Source organism: Pyrgilauda ruficollis, unplaced genomic scaffold (genome assembly GCF_017590135.1).
Source record: "Pyrgilauda ruficollis isolate IOZ18807 unplaced genomic scaffold, ASM1759013v1 scaffold1, whole genome shotgun sequence".
Lineage (NCBI taxonomy): Eukaryota > Metazoa > Chordata > Aves > Passeriformes > Passeridae > Pyrgilauda > Pyrgilauda ruficollis.
The window spans coordinates 18,910,553-18,929,971 of NW_024508100.1; the positions used below are offsets into that span (position 1 = coordinate 18,910,553).

A 19,419-nucleotide genomic window follows, 5' to 3' on the forward strand; every position below is an offset into this window, starting at 1 on the left:
GAGTAAAGCTCCCTAGCTTTATGATTTGATGATTATTCACCAAAGATTTCAGAAACTTGTTTCAAAAACCCCGCTTTTTAACATAATACCGCTGACAGTCTTTAGGCCCATGTGGCTTTGAAGCAGTGCGTGTTTGGGTTTTTTCCCCCCGTCTTTTTACATTATAGGGAACCAATGACATTAAAACACAGGGGCACAACCTTGCACCGCTTGTCTGACACCACGGGGCCACTGCAGCACCGGGACCTGCGGATCGCCCTACACGGGTCCTGTGACGCTACAATTCCCATCCGTATTGCTGATGCTCAGCACTGAGCATCGCCAGGCTGCTGTGGAAACCCAGAGCCCTTGAAGTCCAGTCGGTCTCAGTGAGCAAACACTCCCCAGACTGGGGCCGACGCGAGCATTAATACTGTTGCTGTTGCTGTCACCACGCACAAGCGCCCCTGAACAGACTGTAAAGAAGGAGCCGAGCACCTGATGTCCGGGCTGCTTTACGGACAGCGGAGAAGGGACCAGAGTCCTGCCCAGCGGGCTCGCCCCGCGACCGCAGCCGCGATCCCGCCGCGATCCCGCCAGGCCATCCCCGCGCTGCCTCCCAGCGCCGGCCCGTGACGCCGCCAGGCGCCGTCGGGAGCATCCCAGTCACCGCCTACATTGCCCGGCAGCCCCGCGGGAAGTGGCGTCCTGCCGCATCCGGGAGTGGGGATCTGCCGGAGCGTGTTCCGTGCCTGGAGTGGCGCTTGCGGTGGGTCGCGGCCGGGCCGGGAGCGGGAGCTCGGGGGGCGGCGGCTGCGGTCGCCCGTGTCCCACAGACTGAGGTGCTTCTCTCCCCGCAGGTGCGGCCATGGCGGACTCCACGCAGAACGGGCCCATGCCAGGCGGGGCCGGCGGCGGGGCCGTGGTAAGGAGCTCCGGGGCCTGGGGGCCCGGGCCGGCCGCGGTGCTGCTCCGGCGGCGGGCGGGGGGTCCTGCGGGGATGGCAGCGAGCGCTGCTCGCCCGGGTGCGGCAGGGGCGAGCAGCTTTCGCTTTCCCATTGAAAGCGTGCTGTTGGTGTGCCGCCGCTCTTGAAAATGGCTGAATTGGAAGTAATTCAGTGTGCTAGCATCTGTATTTCACAGAATCATAGAATATGTTGAGTTTAAAGGGATCCACAAGAATCATCGAGTCCAACTCGTGGCCCTGCACAGGACACCCCAGAAGTCACACTGTGTGCCTGAGAGCATTGTCCAAAGGCTCGTACTCTGTCAGGCTTGGTGCTGTGACCACTTCCCTGAGGAGCCAGTTCCAGTGCTCAACCACCCTCTGGGTGGAAAACCTTTTCCTGATAATCTAACCTAGCCTTGACGCGGCTTCATGCCATTTCTGTAGTTATATTGTGCAAGTAAGATACGAAATCATACTATGAAGACGCTTGTAGGTTTCTGGTCATTTCCATAGACATGCACTAGAAATATAGAGGAAAAGATGACTCTTCAAAAGCTGGTCCAAATTTGGAAAAAATTTGAAACTCTATCAGAAGGAAGGAAGCTGTTGTTTTGACTTTGATGCACATATAGCCAAAAACATTCTGTGTTTCATTAGAGCCTTTAGGGCACTTTGGCTATATCAGGACTGAGGAGGGCAGTGGTTAGGGAAGAGGTGCAGGATTACTGTGAAAAGTTTTCTGCTTTTTGAAGGCCAGGAACATGTAAGCCAAAATGATGCCGCTTTTCTTGTAATGTGGTTATGCTAACTTTACCTGACCCTATATTTTTCCTCCTTCAGTTGGAAGAATTGTGGAGATTTAGCCCTAGGTTTGTGCATTGAATTCTAAAAGAAGCCTTGAAGCAAAAGTCAGGTCTAGAGACCCTACATTATAACATTTGTGAAGCTGTTTAGTGAGGCGTATTTGGATAGAAAAACTATTTTTCTAGAAGTTCTTACTGCTGTATTTGATTGCAATGTAAAAAGGAGCCTCTTGGTTCTGAGGAAGCTGAGCTATTTTTGATCTGGCTAGTAACATCATATGAGCCAAGTATCACAGAACAAAAAAAAAGGTTTTCTGCTTCAAGCTATAATTTGCTTACATTTGAGGTTGGGGAAAGACTTGAAATTTAATAGAGTTGGGAAGAATGTTCATTGTATGCAAGTATTAAGATACCAACTTCTGGTGGGGCTGGGTTTTTTTTCTTCTTTTATTTTTTCTTTTCCACTGTAGCAATTTCTGATGGCTAACAAGTTGGATACAGCAATGTGGATTTCCCGCTTGTTCACAGTTTACTGCTCAGCTTTATTTGTCCTGCCTCTTCTAGGGTATGTACTGTAACATAAATATAAATGTTATATGCTGAAATATAAATATAAATATTTACAAACAATCTAGGTTCTCTTTGCACAGAATTGTTTTTTTCATGTAAGGTAAATTGCTTTTATTCAGGTTACTTAGATGCTTTTTGTCATAATAGCTTACAGATTTTAAATTGATTTAAAACACTTGTAGATGTGTTTGGAAAATGTATTGAAAAAATGTAAAGTAGTGGTAAATGCATGTTTTTGTTTGTAAATGGAGTATTACACTGAGTTGTCTTAGGCACCTGCAGTAAAGTCAGTGTTAAACAGCTTTTGAGTTATTTTCTGGAAATAGTGTTTATGTACAATAATATAAATAAATACTTCAGGTATTGTTCAGTTGTGATGCAATTCTCAAAGGTAGAAGCCTTCTGAGCTTGGTTCACATGGTAACATCTCCTCTGATGATTTGCAGGTTGCACGAAGCAGCAAGCTTTTACCAGCGTGCCTTGCTGGCAAATGCTCTTACCAGTGCCCTCCGACTACACCAAAGGCTACCGCACTTCCAGCTTAGCAGGGCATTTCTGGCTCAGGCTTTGCTGGAGGACAGCTGCCATTACCTGTTGTACTCCCTTATCTTTGTGAATTCCTACCCTGTTACAAGTATCCTTTTCTTGTGTCATCCTGCTAATGTTTTTAAATATATTAAAAACATGATTCTTTTCATCACCTTTGCCATGATTTGAAAAGCTAGTTGAACTAGTTTGATATGTTTGCTATTCATAGAACATACTCTATGTAAAATATGAGAGGCTTATGTTGATTGATACATATTCAGTTTAATCAGCTCTATAATTAGAGCACTGCATTTTCTGGCTACTTAGACTTTCTTTTTTTGAGGCTTAAGTTTAGTGGATTTTATGACCAGCCTCCAGTGATATTTGGAGGAGATGGTAATTTTCATTTATTGCCAGTGCAGGGTTTATACATGTCTTCTCACTGTAGTAGACATTCATCCTGTAGAGAGACAATTATTCAGTAGTAACTGTCTCACATAAGTTATTAAACTGATAAAGTCTGCAAAATTTGCTCCTGTGGATTGTCAAAGGTGACATGTCAGAGCTGACATGTCCTTATGCCACACGATGTGCACTTAATGTCCTACTCTTTAAATCCTTCTGGCAGAGAAATGTCTACATTCTTGCTCTGTAAAATCAGAATGGCTGGCAACTGCATGTTCTTTGGTAAAGAAATTAATTTTGTAGCATCTTCTAACAAAAACTACGACTACGCGTATTTCAGAGGTTTTGAGTAGTAAGCTCAGGTGTGCCTTCTGTGCAGAGAGAATGCATTTCAGTAGAAGCATACTGGTGTCTAATGGTGTGTGTTATACTTTTGCATACTTGCAGACACAAGACAGACTTTAATTTGAAGCTAATAAAAGTGCATAGCAAAGAGGTGTAAGAAGCAGAAGGAAGAGCTGTAAATATAGGTCTTAGACTTATGCATATCTTCATCCAGTATAGGTCATTCCAGCCAAACTTTTGCAAAGATCCATCGAGCCATCACTGGTGTAGTATAACATCATGGAGAAATAAAGCACATGCACACCCTGTAATTTTCCTTATGGCTTGCTTCAGTGAGTATTTTTCCAGTTCTGCTGTTCTCTTTGCTTCATGCTGCCACATACACAAAGAAGGTTCTTGATGTAAGTATGATATGTATATGTTACGATGAATACAGTTAGTATTCTTGGGGTTTATAAACAAGTTTGAGTTGCAGCTCTGGTTTGATTTTCTTTGGCTGCATTAGAGGAATTAGAGTGAAACTGTAATACAGAATCTCAGCTAATTATTTTTCTCACTAATTATTTTTCTTCAAATGCTTTTCTTTGAAGGAAACAGAATCTTTGAAACAATTAAGTTGAAACTTAAGACTTGTCTTTTTCAAGCTAAACCACAGCCTCTGAATTTTACAGTTCTATTTCAGTAATAAAGTAACAAACTACAGGGTGAGACTAGCAAGCAAAATACTTGCCAGTTGGACTTGCTGCTCAATGCACTGCCTTGTGCATCTTAACATAACTCCAGGCTTTGGTGTTCCTAACTGGGCTCTTGCTACCATGGGCACTTCCTCCTAGTAGACTGAACAAGGCTCGTGGCTGTCTCTGTGCAGTTGAACCTAAAATTGGTGGGTGAGGGAATTGCAAAATCTGATGCTTTTAGTTGAACTCTGTAAATTATGGAATTCCAAGCCTGCAGTTTTCCTTAGGATATTAATCTCAAAACTGATAAAGTCTTAAAATGTTGAAATGGGTGATAAATAGCAATTGTTTGCATTTTGTTTTCTCTGTACTAATGGAGATGGATGTAACATTTATGTTTTCTGTAAATAATTTTTTCTTCTTTTAAGGCACGAAGTTCAAATAGTTTGCCTTTTTTGAGAAATCTCTTAGAGAAACTGAATGCTAATCAACAGAATATTCTAAAATTCATTGCTTGCAATGAAATTTTCCTGATGCCAGCTACAGTTTTTATGCTCTTCAGGTAAGAATAATGATAAATATTTAAATAATTAGAAACTTGCTACACAAGACTGCTTTTTGCAAATGAGTTCTCTGTGGCTCATAGTACTCCATTTGTGTGGCTCTGGCTGACAGGCTTGAACTTCAAATAAAATTGAAATGATTCTTAGGCTTCTTAAGTTGGTGCATCCTGACATCAAAAGGCATTCACTATGATGTAACTGAGCACCAAAAACCCTTCCCTTTGATAGTGTGGGTGATGAGTCACATGGGAGTTTTTCAGGCTTGACACTTGAATTCGCCTACATTTCTATCAGCACGTTGTTCAGTAAGTTTAATTTTGGTTTGTTTAGTAGAATATTAAGATCTTCAGCTTCACTGAAAGTGAACTATTATTTTTGACAATTAGATTCCTGAAATTTAAATGGAAAAATTTCATTATGCAAAAAGTGTGCAGGCAGGAGTAGGTTGCATTCTCTCCTGTGCTCCTTCTGAGCAGTGACCCTTCTGGGTTTTTTTTATTCCATTTGATTTTGCTTGCTGTGTTGCCTGTTGAAGTCATTTTAGGGATCTCGAACATGTTGGAATCCTACTGAAGTTGTGCAGGCATAATGACCTGCCAGTCACAGAAGTTTGGGTCATTGCCTTTTAATATTTGGAGGGGGATTGCAGCCTTTGTTCTATACAAGTTATGGCAAAGTGGGAACATTTGTCTTGAGTGGTCTCATAAGCAGTAGAAGGGAGGCTTTACTTTCTTGGATAGGTTGCATAATTTGTCTTATATTTTGATATATCAGCTGAACATTTCAATGCTTCAGCCCTCAAGGATTGCATTCCATCTGAGACCACTTACCAGCTGACAGATACACTCTATCCAGTATTTGAAACTTTCAAGTGCTTTGAACTTAGTACAGCTTTTTTATTTCCTTTTGCCTCTGTGTGGAGAATGTAGTATGTGAAATATTGCTGCTTGATATGTCATCTGGTAGATACTGAAGTGTTTGTAAAAGGTCATATGCTAAATTTTAAAATAATTGAATTGCTAAATGCAGCTATTGTGAGATTTTGTTCTTTAAATGTTGTAGCGTATAACTTGTTTGTCAATACTGTACAGGTTTCAAGATTTCCTCTTTCTTCCCTCATGTAGCTCACTTTCAGTTTATATTTTTCTTCTGCCTAAAGATGCTGCTAATACTTGAAGGAGTTCTTACTGGAACTTACTTATCATGATGTTTAAGTTCAAACACAATTTTTCAATAATATGCTATTTAAAGTGGCTTCAGTCACTAAAATTAGGGCATTTCTGTGCTTCACTGTGTATGATCTATGTGTTATGTTTCCACTATTTCACAGCACAGCCATGTCAAACAGCAGTTTTGTGAAATACCAAAGCCTAATTTCACTGTAACTGGGTATTAGCTTGGCATTAAAGTCTCATTATACATCTGTAATTGTCTACAGTGTGTTCTGAGAAGTTATACAAAAAATGCTAGAAATATGGTCCAGATATTCAAAGTGCTGCAATTAGACTGAACAGGGTCACTGTAACTGGACTGCTTATGTCAGCCAGTTTCTGGGCTTACCAGCAAGTGTTTTCTTGCTATGGAACACGTGTCCACCATCATTCCTGTAATTCTTTGCACAGCACCAGAAATGAGGCATATGAAAACGCTTCATAAATATAAAATCAATACAAGAACAGCACTTCTTTAACTGCTTCATTGAGCAGTTTTATTCTATAATGTTTCTGCATTTCTAAGTGTATAGTTATGTACTTTTGCTTGTCAGATCTCTATTTTCTGATCCAATGTGACCCAGATCTTGTTTTGAGCCTAAGTAGTTCGCTTGCTTTTCTTAAAAAAATTTTTCTTAAAAATTCCTGGTTTTGGTGTTCTGTTTTGGTTTTTTGTTTGTCACTAGTAAGCTCTACTGAACTATTCTCTTTCAGTGGACAAGGGAGTCTGCTGCAGCCATTCATTTACTATAGGTTTCTTACATTACGCTACTCTTCTCGGCGAAATCCGTACTGTCGGTAAGTGCTAAATTGATTTTGGGAGTTCGTGTTTAACTGCATAGTGCTTAGGCATTCAGAAACTTCTCATTCTAAAATGAATGCAGAACTCCTAATACTACATCTGCTAATGGCAACTGTAGAATGTGAAATACACCTGGATGCTAAATAAAAGCCTGGCTGGTTAAAGGTTAGATTTACTGAATGTAAGTGATCAGAAAAGTACCACCATTCTTGAATGGGAGCTTTCAGAACATGCTTGTGTAATTAAACTACACTTTGTGAATAGGAAGTCTTTCTTATGAGAGAGATACCTTTATTTTTAGATTCTAGGTATATCTGAGGCTAAGCCCAAATATGAATAGCCACTTAAAAACTTGTGTAATATTGAGAGAAAAAGGATGTGGATGACGTTAAACATGTTCATTACCTTTTTTAGTTAAATTCATAAGTAAAGCTAATTGTATTTGAAATAGAACCTTACTGATTTTGAAAGTTGGTCAAGCCAATATTATTGCTTTAGATTCTGAAATCATAAATATTCCTGTGAGTGTTGTCTTAGGTGAGTGCTTTTTAGAAGTTTTCTTATGAGCATTGCATAGCATAAGATTTTATGAACAGACTTTCCAGTCTACTTGATCAGAAAGTGGCTTGCTAGAGTGCCAAAAAAGTGGCTTTGGCTGCCATGATATGCAAAGACAGGTGTGAGAATCATAAGCTTAATTGCCTTCTATTCCTTATTTTTGTAAGATCACTTGTTCCATCCTGCTACATAAATTTGTTTTCAACAACACCAACAACATCTATGAAACTGCTTTACTATTTTGGTATCTAAAAATAATTTAAGCTGTACATACTAAAATTGACATTCAGTAGAACTAGTTTATCCAAAATGTTCTGCTGGCATTTTTGTAGTTTTAAGGAAAATTTTTGACAATGATTTTATTTCTCATGTCTGTCTTCTAATAGTTGCTTCTGCAGTGCAGGGTTCTTGCATATTGCCAAGAAGTAGCACAAACACAATAGCCTCCCAGCTCCTTACACTATTTGTGATAAAGCATTATTCCTTTTTTTATTTTTTATAGTGCTTGTGTAGCCTTTATAGTATTTTTTTCCTTTTGTATTTTTTTGCTTGAAGGTGGAGTTTTTCTGCTGTCTCTAGCTCAGTAACTTCCAGCTGAGTATAGAGTTAGTTAAAATGTTAATGTTTAAAAGTCAAGAATTCTGAAGCTCTTGGAAGCAGTACTGAGTTGGTCTAAAGAATTTAACTTAAAATGTGTATGTGAGTGTGATATTGAGAAAAGAAGTTAATGAAAAAGATATATGTGGATAATACTTCTGATAAAAGCTGTAGGATTTTAAAACTGTCTTTAAATCTGATTTTTCAGGACTCTCTTCACTGAGCTCAGGATTGTTGTTGAACACTTAATAACGAAGCCCTCGTGCCCTGTTTTTGTAAGAAGACTATGCCTCAGTGGCATTTCCTTTATAAGCAGATTGGCACCAACTGTTGCATAGCCAAATTCAGGCACTCGTGTTTTGTGAACATTATGAGCAGCTGGCACTTCTGCTGATGATTGGAAATTCCTGGTTTTACACTGATTTCACTCCAGGCTGTATAAAAATACATAAATGCTTTTCTTGGAGATAATGTGAAATTTAGCATATCAAAAACAAATAATAGAAACTTAAATTAACTGTGCTGTATTGTTAATTGATGAAAAAAGTAGCTGCATCCTATCTAAAACATGCCCTATCATACAAGTTTGTTGTTTTGTTTTGTTTTTCTAAATCAATGATTGTTTGAGATTGATTGAAAGTTATTATAAGAGATCTGTGCTCTCTAGGTTTATGTTAGTTGGAATTCTAGCTACTTTAGGATGTCTCCAGTGGATAGCAGTTGATACATATACCTATGCAGTACACTTTGGACAGTATTCTTCTGCTTACTAAATGTATTTGTAGAACTATTTTGTCCAATTTGCTATACTCAGTGTGGAAATACGGCTCACTTTGAAGTTAACACAAGGGATTAAAATCTATCAAGCTGACAGAGATAACACTCCTTTCTGAAGGAGAGGCTATTTTTATTAATAATACTTTAAAAGAACTCTCCCATGTTTCTACCTTGTGACATAATCTTACATTATGCTGTTGGAAGAAATACCAAGACTGATCACACAAAACTGTGCAGTTTTCTTGTCATAACAAGTTGTTTTACCAAGCCAAACTGCTGACCTGTAGATTTAAGACTAAGAGGCAATACTTAAACTTTTAACAATGTCTCAAATGAACTAATCAATGTTAATGAAGTAACTTTTGCAGAGTCATTGCAGATTTGTTCTCGTGTCCACACAAATGTGAGACTGCAGTAATTCAAGCATGTTAGCTTTTTAGAAAATTAATCTGTAGGTAGCTCTGTATAAATTGCTATTTGAGTTTCTGCGACCCTCATTGTGATGAGAAATTTGCATAAAGAATTGCACCTGTTTAGGCAGCTTCTGAAACATATGGGTGTAGGATTTCTTGGCATAAATCCATCTGATGACTGATCTGAAGCCAGTGTCATGACTACAAAAGTGAATATTAAATTAAGTGCATAAATTAATTACACTGGTTATGCATTCACCCAGCAGCTGAAGGGTCGGTCATGGAAAAATAATACTGTCTGAACACAACTTCTTTCCAGAAATTCAAGGCAAAATATTTGCTGAATTTTAGTTCAATTTTAGTAGTTAGTGTTAGTATTCTAATTGCATAAAGTTAAAGGGCTTTCATTGGCCTTTTGTAAAATTCTGTAGTACTCAACTATTCTTCCATGATCAGAGAAACCTTATGAGAAAACAGTTTCAAAGACAGTCTTGAAGCAAAGTATTTTCCTGTAACTATTGAGTTATCTTGTTTGTGATATGGATATCATTACGACTTTCCAGTTGTATTAGTTTTTAGATCAGAGCCATGTATTTATAAAGTTATTTCATTTTTTTTTTGCTCAACCTCTTGGTACTGATGAAGCAGTTGGTAATTGAATATGATATTCTTTGACTACTTGTCTTGCTCTCTGAACGTGATTAGCTATTTATAGAATACTCACACACTGCAGAAGCAACTGCATGCAGTTAATGCTCTACAGCTGCTAAAGACTTGCAATGAGATTGATTATGTGTATATCCTGTAATTTGAGGATTTGATAAAAACTAAAATTTCTACTGCAATAAAAGGAGTGTTAAATGTAACTCGCTAGGCTCTTCAGGCTCATTTTCTCTCTTTAACACAACTTACTGATGCTTGAACCTGGAAGTTGAGCAGAATGCTGTCCTGTGTGTACGTGTGCATGTTCTTATATTCCCACTGCTGCTTCTGAATTGGAATATAATGTCTTGTGCATTTCTAAATTATTTTTTGCCTTCTAAAGTGCAAAAATTGATCACCTTTTCTTCAAAATCTAGCTCAAGTATAAGCACTGCAACAATGGTATCTAATCAGAGAAAAATCCAGACCTACTTACTACTGTTTCAGTTCCTCAGCACGATTCTAGACCCTCTGCCATGTTGCATGATGTGTTTTTTGAATGGTGACATCAGATTCTCTTCAGCTGTTGGCACCACTGTGATGTAAAAATGAATTTGGTCATCTAAGTTGATCCCCCATACTGGGAGTGGAAGGTAAATAAATCTGTAATTACAGTAAGCAAAATAACATGTTACTTCTGAGCAAATTTTTGTGGTCTGACTGCTGTTATGGGTGCATTCTACTGTTCCCTAATTATATGATGGTACTAAATTAGAGAGGAGTCTAAACTGGATCCAGTGTAATGCAGCTGTAACTGAAGGATGCTAAGTAGAGATCCAACTCAATGCATGCAGGAGAAGGCTTAAAAAGGAGTAAGTGAATGACAATGCTGTGAGTAAAGAGCTGGAAGACAGTGCTGTGAAACAGAACTTAGATGTGAAACTGCATTTATCTCTTTCTACTAAGTCTTGAAAATGGACGAAGAGAAGTAAATTCCATAAAAGGGATTTGATTTGGTTTTGCTAGTAGCATATTCTTGGCTTTGCTTGACAAAAGAGCAGCTTGTGGCCTGGTAAAACTTATTTCTCTGATGTGTCAAGAAAACATGGAACAATGTTGTAAGAATAACGTTCAAGCCAAATATATAGAGCAATTGACCTGTGCTCTGCATCAACTTCGATTTTTACTGTAGCCTTTCAGCTGCCTGAGTGATAACATCAACTTTCCTCAATGCTGGCAAAAACATTCTATCCTTGAGCCTGCCTCCTCACCACATTTTTTGACTGTTTCTATTCTAATGATTAAACTAAATGTAAAATGCTGGTAGTATCCTGATAGCTTGAGGGGGTTTTTTGGTGAATAGAGCTGTATGTTCATGCTGCTATGCTGTCAACAGCTAGCTGTGATGCAGAGGCTGTGACAGAAGTCTGTGATTGTAGAGAAATTTTGCAACTGACCATAAAGTGCCTGCCAATCCCAAAATGAAGCAGAAGAGATTTTGTATTACTGAAAGGTTTCCTACTTAATGTGATAACTGCTTCCACTGGCATAAATCATACCGCTCATTGCTTTTTGTTGTCTTAGCTTTTGTAAGTTAAGTGCTGTTGCACAGATTCTGTGGGTAGACCAAACCCTTGCTCTGTACAAGCTTTCTGTAGTAGTGATGGTCCAGCTTAACATTTGTCTGTTTTCATCTGTAGATAAAGTATCAGGAGCCATTGGGTCTGTTGGAATAGCTAATGCCAGTTAGGATTTCTTACACGCAAAGTAACTCACCAATACATCCATCCTCTCCTTTATTGCATTTTATTTGATTTTATACATATATTGTCATTTCTGTGCTGTCAGTTTTATGTTTTTCCTCCTTTCTTTGATGGGTGTTTAAGTGGAGCAATATCTGTTCATGTTGTAAGGATTTAAATAAAAATGAATTATAATTATGAGCCACTATTTCTTCCAACAGTTTTGGAGCTGCTAACTATGTATGTGATTGTATTGTCCAAACAAATAACATAGCCAGTTATTTTGTACAGTCTGTGTTAGACCCTTTTATCATTAGGTACCTGTATTGCAACATTTGCTGTACAGATGCCATGTTTATTAAGGAAGTTCTTACCCATTTTAAAGACAGGAATGGAGACATGGAAGGAAAGAGCACTTACCTGATGTAAGAGTTCTGGCAGAGCAGGAAATAGAAAAAAGTTGGACAAGTGCCCAGATGAAACTCATTTGTTTCTGCTCGACATATAACTTATTAGTCCTGCTCCTAAAATTATTGTAACTGCGGTCTTAAATACGTTAAAAAGTACTGTACCTTACATTGCTCAGATAAAAAGTGCTGTACTTTACAGTGCTCAGATTAAGGGTAAAGAAGATAGTGCGCTAAAACAACATATTCTTTTAAAGTCAAAACTGATTTTCACGTGCAATGCTAGGTATGCCCCTTGTATCACCATCTCTGACAAAAAATAATGCAACAGAGTAAGATCCCAAGCCCTTAACATGCTAGATGGTAGTAGGGTACACTAATCTGTTTTAATTGTCTATAATTTTTAATTGCTGTGGTACACCTATTTGTGATTAAACTATATATATACTGAAATTGGTTAGTGTATCTTTGTATCATAACTTCTGTAGTGCTATAATTTTTTTAAAGTCACAGGAACAGTCAGGCCTTGCTGTTTTAAATCACCTTTAAAGGACACAACCTTAAGCAATTCTTTATTCCAAAGACGGAAAGATATCAGAATGGATAGTGTAACAGAATTTAATCTTGAATGTGGATTCAAAAATATTTTTCACAAAATCTCAGCATTACTTTTTAATTTCTCTGCAGAAGCTAGCTCTGTGATAATGGCAGATGTTGTGCAGGTAAGGGAGTTTCATTGCTTAGTTCTATGCCATCCAGATGGTATAAACTTTTAAAATTAATTGAAAAATTCATCTTTTACTTGTATTCAAGGACTGAGGCACAAAATGCTAATGTAAGGGCTCAGAGGGGAAATATAGTTCTCCTGCATATTTGAGAAAATGTGAAGCCCTTTCAAGAAAATCTAATAAACATAATAATCGCAGGCTGCTGACACTAAGGAAAAAGCACCTCATTCGCTCTTTCTTTTATGCAGCGATTTACCGGTCCCTACTGATTTTCAAATTGGATCACTGCAGTAAATTATCCATACCAGTACCTGTGAAAGAAAGCACTGGGATCCATATTTGTTCAGTGCTGTGCTTAAATCAGCAAGAATGATAAATTTGATGGTATGAAATTGGAAATACCAAGGGCTTCTCTCAGTGAATGAGCAAGTAGTTCCATTTGTAATTTATTGTGACCCTTTTTCACTGTGTGTGCTTTGTATGTCAAATATTTATTTTGAAACAAATTAAATAGTTTTCTGTATTGATACCTATTGTTTTGTTGATATTCTTGAAATCAAATTCTGTATTTCTTCTGGATTTTAAATATTACCAGTTTGTGTTGCAAAACAGCACTTATTTAAGTTCAGATCTCTGAGTGAGTTTGAGTTACTGACCAACAGCTTTGTGTTAAGTGTTCCAGGTGCATGTTGGGTGTTGTTTTTTTGTGTATGTGTTTGGAATAGTGCAGAATGCAGTGAGCTACTGCAACACCTCATTTACTTTTTCTAGAGAAACAGGAAGATTAGGGTATATATCAAAACAAAAAAGAGCTGATCCCTGCCTTTAATTTATTGTAACTATTCTGCTTTATACCTGGCATAGATAATACCAAGTCCTGTGGGAAAAAATCTATCTATGTGCCCAGTCTACTGCTATGTTTTCAGTGCAGGTGTTAGCAGAGAAAGTTGTATACCTGTGTTTTGGCGTGAGGAAACTGCTTTCTTGGAGCAAGTGCAGATCATGATATTTTCATTTGCTATATGTGTCCCTATGAGTAACTCGTGTTACTTTGCCGGTGTTAAAAGCAGTGTTAAAAGTAATTTAGATGAAGATGATGCATCAGTTCAGATATTTCATGGGAAAATGAAACTGAAAATCAGAAATTGTAAAAGATGCAGGACTAGATTATCTGTAGGATTTAAAGCAGTATCTACTATAGTTTTCATGAAGATAGAAGAATGGGGAGAAAAATAATGAGAACACAGAAAATCACAGAATCATAGAATATACTGAATTGGAAGGGACCGGTCAGGATCAGGAAGTCCAACTCCTGACCCTACGCAGGACACTCCAAGACTCACACCAGTTCTCTGATATAAAGATGTCTGGAAGTCCTGCTGGATGCTCTGTTGCTTTCACAAACCCCATTTCACCAGTCATGGTTTCATGCCATCAGTATCCTCTGAATAGTACTTAAATTTTCAAGCTAAATTTTCAAGTAAATTATGTATAATTTATTCTCCATTAAAAAACAGTTGAAATAGCCATACTGTACAGGAGCTGACAGTCTAATCTTTATTTACTTAAAATGGAAAACAGCTGCAGTGAACTATGTTTTCTTTTACTATGTTTGGAAGTTCTGCAGTGAAAAAGTAAAGAAAGAAATAATCTGGGCTTCTTGGCCTTTTTTTTTTTTTTGGCTTTTCCATGTTGCTTTGCTATATTTTTTTCTTTGCAATCTGGGGGAAGACCTTGTATGTGCAACTCATGAGGTTTTGTCCTGATGTATGCTTGCATAGAACACAATATAACTTAGTATTAAGTTATAACATGATGTAACTTAGTATTTTAATATTTTTGGATTTATTTTTTTTAATCTAGAAATTCTGACCGAACAGATGTCTCCACACTACGATCCCTTTCAACTTACTTTCTGCTGTAATAACTTCAGTTAGGTTCTGACTAAAGCAGAACAAAAATAATTGTGAATCCTTTCAGTAATAAAGTTTAAATCAAAGCCATGGATCAAAAGTTTTTTGTAATGGTAGATGGAAATCTGAGGTTAACTTTCTGAATTTTCATATGTCTAGTGGCATTTTCATTTGTGTAACTGTGTAATACAGAGAAATATTGAAGCCTTAGAAAACTACAGGTACAGCAACAAGCATCAAGTTCAGAATGTGTTTGTGCATCCAATGGCTGTATTCACATTTCTAATTATCTCAAATTTTTTAACATCACTCTGGGGCAGAGGTAAGATGTTCAGTTGCATTAATATGTATGTACTGTGACTGGATGATGTATATATATTTACAGCAGTAGATAAATGACTAAATAAAATGTAGTACTTTGGAGGTTTTTTCCCCTTTTTGGAAATGGTAATACACTTTTGCACTTCATGATGAAACAGCCTCTTCCTGTCCTCTGGTGTCCTTCTCTCTTTGCAGAGTGCTACACATTTGCAAAGGAAATAGATGTTTAAGAAGATTGTTGCACTGCAAGGTGTTTCTAATATACTGCCTTTATGCACTTCAAAAGTACTAATTGAGCTTATTTCACATTCTTGTAATTCTTTTTCCTTTTTCCTTATGAGCCAAAGAATCAAGCTGCTATTAAGCTGGTCCTTGCTTCGTTCATGCAAGAAATTATAGGACAAGGAGCAAGACACTGGAACTGATTAAAGAAGCTTCCTTCAGTCCTGTGTTCTTATGCATGTCTGTATATTACTGTAGAGAATAAGTAGTTGTTTCAGTATTTTGTGTTATGTACCTAGTATTGTTTTTAAGAATTTTAAGCTAGCTTTCTTGCTTTTGGATGAAGGTAAGTGCTGCAAGGCTTAAGAGTTATTTTTCCTTGCTCAGAGGCTGGAAATTTTATTTGATTGTATGATTTATCTACTTGAAATGAAATTGAATTCTTCCTCTATGTGCTAATTTTATTCCAAACCACTGACCTCTAGTGGCTGGTTTGCAACTATGAAGCTAAAAATTTTAGTAATGTAATATGCTCTTCCTGAGTCTCTTGGCTACAGGAAAGTAATTTTCAGTTTAAATTTCTCAGAAGAATAATACCTCTTCACGATTTACTGTCCTTTGGCACTTACTAGCTGCTGCTGGGTTTGAATCAGCTTGTTGAGGACTGTTGCCCCCAGTTTAAGAAGCTGCAGATGACTGCTGATGTTAAGGTGAATGAACTGCATGTGAATAACTGAAAACACTTCTCCATGTGCTGGAAATGAAAATATTTACTTTTTGTTTTTGTAGATCTTTGACCCAATGACCATGAAACAGCTTTACAGAGCTGCATGACTCAGAGTGCTGTTATGCAAGCTTCTGAAGATGCACCATTCTGTGCTTCAGAAGAGGCATTCCCCTCATGCACCTGCCTGTCATAAAATATTTTCTCATTTTCTGTGAATTTAAATGGTTTGCCTGAAAAACTTAAAGGCTGTTTGGGAACACTGGACATGATGTATTCACAGTTTTTTTTGTACTATTGGTAGCTGCTTTGTGTTAACTGTATATCATAAAAGGTTACAAAAATCAAAAGTCTTTCCCTTTTGCCTTCTTTTCCTTTCTATGGTATATGAGAGACCCACAAGGCAGGATATCTGAATTCTGAAGAGTAATTTAAACTATATTTAAAGTCAATACCTTCAGCTCTTCCAGTGGATCTGGGGACATTGCAAGTCTCTCTCCACTCTATGAACTTGCAATATTTAATGAATTTCAGAATAGAAAGATACTCAAATTTACTTTATATTACTTCATTTTTCATACAAGGAACACTACATATCCTTCATTTCTTATTAGCCCTTACATATCACATATTTCTTGCTAGATAGTAATACTAGAATGTTTTATCATGATGGACTTGAGTAATACAATCAGTTACTGAGTTATTTTAAATAAACAGGGATAAGAAAAAAAGTTTTCAAAGACCTGTATTTCAACCCAGTCACCTGTCTTTCCTGGTGTGCAACCAGTTCTATGTAAACTTTTCAAGTGTCTCCATAAAACAGGTTGTAAACCTTAAAAGGTTGTAACCATAGTCCCTGTTCTTCCTGAAGACCTGGTAAGCCAACTTAACCCTATAATTTTTTGTAGGCAAGGTAATATGCTGTATAAAAAAGGGCTCTAGAGTTTTTGCAAAAGGAGGCCTGAGGAAATGATTGATAGCAAGTCTCCCCCCTCTTATGAGCAACATACCAAGATCTTCACACAATTGGTCCCCTAGACAGAGGTTCAGGTGGCACAAAAGAAATAATATTTTTTATCAGTTTAGCATTTAGCAAACTGAATGTAGCCAGTTTGGATGAAATACCATGCAATTTAGGATGTTTCTCTCTTCATTGCTAGTGATTGATAACTAATGGTTGAGATGCTCATAAATAAGGTTGATATTTTTTTCTTAGGATGCTGCAGCTGCATGCCAGGATCTGTTAATCTGTCTATGATATTCCAGTTTTATTATTTTCCTTCCTGTTTCATATTTACAGTACCAAAACCAGACAAAACAAATTCAGTTATTCAGATGGATAAAATAATATGAAATAGTTAGTGGCTCCATTTGGTTTTAGAGAGGAAACAATAAACCTAAACTTAACATCTCTTCTAGAGTATAGCGGCGACTCTTCAGGGACAAATGTTTCAAGGATTTCTATATGCTTCCAAATGTCTTTGTGTAGGGGAAAAAATAGGGACTCTTAACCTCCTCTTTCTTTTTCTTTTTTTACTGTTAGGCTCTTGCCAAAATAACAAGCAGCCAGAAAATAATCAGCTGCTTGTTAGACTCCAACACTGACCTCACCTGTGCTACTTTACAACTTGCAGTCAATTTAGTATTTAACTCCAGCGCTGTTCATCTGGTACTTAATGATACAGCATCTGTTGCAATGCTTCTGATTCATTTGGTATGGCTGCAATTGTACTACGGGGAAGATGAGCGTTAATTATTGTGTGGAAGTATTCTACCTCAATCTGCCTCCCCTGGGCTTCTAGGAAAACTTGTTTTGGCAATGCTGCTCACTAGGTGGCTGGTAAAGATGTGCCAACAAACTTTGTTTTAAAGTCTAATTGTGTATGTTAAAGGTAGGCACCGTAATAACTCTGCTCAGTGATCAAATGCTTTGTGGATTATCAGGTACATTAATTATCCAAATTCCCTGTCAACCTATCTTCTGGTGAGCTCCCATGTTCCTCCCAGTGTGCAAATGAAGACAAGGAAGCCTGAGACATTTTCAGTCATGTAAACCAATATCAAATCTATAGTGGAAAAAAACCCTTTTATAAAAAAGAGTGTAATACAGTGCCAGTGGGACTGATTACAGGCATGGTCCTGAGCCAGGCTATAGGTGAGCAGGGCAGGCGGTGTCACAGCTGGGCACAGCAGCCCTTACAACCGTGGAGCACAGGATCAGCCACATGGTACTCTCCCTAGAGGAAGACATCATTTTAAATCTCATTTTATCAGCACTGATCTGGGAAGTGCATTTTAGGAGATGGCTTAGGCTAGGGGACCACATTTTCATCTAGAAATCGTGCAAACAGATTTAGTGTACAAGCTTTAATGTTGCCTATGTCCAGGGAAAGGCAATGAAGCTGGTGAAGGGTCTGGACCACGAGTCTTATGGGGAGTTTTGGAGGGAGCTGGGGGTATTTATCCTGGAGAAATGGAGGCACAGGGGAAACCGTACCATTCTCTACAACTGTCTGAAAGGAGGTTGTAGCCAGGTAGGATCGGGCTCTTCTTTCAGGTAGCAAGTGACAGGATGAGAAGACATTCTGAAGCTGGGCCGGGGAAAACTTAGACTGGACATCAGGAAGAATTTCTTCCTGAAGGGGTCATTAGACATTGGAATGGGAGGTGTTCGAGAAAAGACTGGCTGTGACATGGTCTAGTCGAGAGGGTGGTGCTCGGTCATAGATTGAACTCGATTATCTCGGAGGTCTTTTCAACCTAATTATTTCTGTGACCCTATTAAAAAATCCTCTGATGTGTGTTTCTGCTGTGCTAAGGAATGCAACGCGCGTACGTTTGTTACACGTACCCGTACGTATTACCCTCCAGCAGGGCAGGGGCTATTCCGAGGTGCGGCAGTCGCGGCCCAGCCGCTCCCCGGGCCAGGCGCAGGCGCGGCGGGCGGGGCGGGTGAGTCAGCGGCGGCCCCGCGGTGCCCCCGCACATCCGGGTGCCGCGGTGCCGCCCACCGCCGGCCTCCGGCCACCGCGGCGGGGCTGCCGCGGCCTCTACCGCCTGTACCTGCGGTGCCAGGCGGCGCCGCGGCCCCGCGCCTGCCACGGTGAGTCCTGCGGGGCCCGGGCCGCTGCGCCGCGCCGGCCGGGGCTCGTAGGGAGCTGTGACGGAGCTCCGCGTTCGCCTGGGGCGCGGCGAGGGCCGGCGCTCGCAGGCGGTGGTGGCAGCCGGGGTCCCTCCCGAGGCGGTAGCGCCGCTCCCGGCTGCGGGCACCCGCGGTCCGGGGAGCGCCGGCTGCTTTCTGAGGGTCGGCTGTAAAAAGAAGGAAAACGCGCAGGTGTTTCGTGAGCGCGGTGCGGGGCCGGGGTGTCCTCGGCCGGGCTGTGCCAGCCCCGTCTGACGTACAAAGGCGTGTCATGGCCGGGCCGGAGTCTGCAGTAATTACATAAAATATAGCACGGCCTTACAGGGCTTCTGCTGGCCCGAGGGGCGAGCCCTGGCTCGCTTTAGGCCACAGATCTCAGGGAATTTGAATTCCGAGCAGTT

General features: G+C 39.3%; 1 protein-coding gene across 1 annotated transcript; it reads left to right on the top strand.

The window, feature by feature from the left end:
• The first annotated feature begins 679 nt into the window (after positions 1–679).
• TMEM33 (transmembrane protein 33) lies at positions 680–15,032 on the top strand. Its single transcript, XM_041467511.1, has 8 exons — positions 680–748; positions 840–904; positions 2,202–2,296; positions 2,748–2,935; positions 3,913–3,980; positions 4,685–4,818; positions 6,745–6,828; positions 8,196–15,032. The coding sequence occupies exons 2-8, from the start codon at positions 848–850 to the stop codon at positions 8,323–8,325; spliced, it is 756 nt and encodes a 251-aa protein (XP_041323445.1). The 5' UTR covers positions 680–748; positions 840–847; the 3' UTR covers positions 8,326–15,032.
• Positions 15,033–19,419: the final 4,387 nt, after the last annotated feature.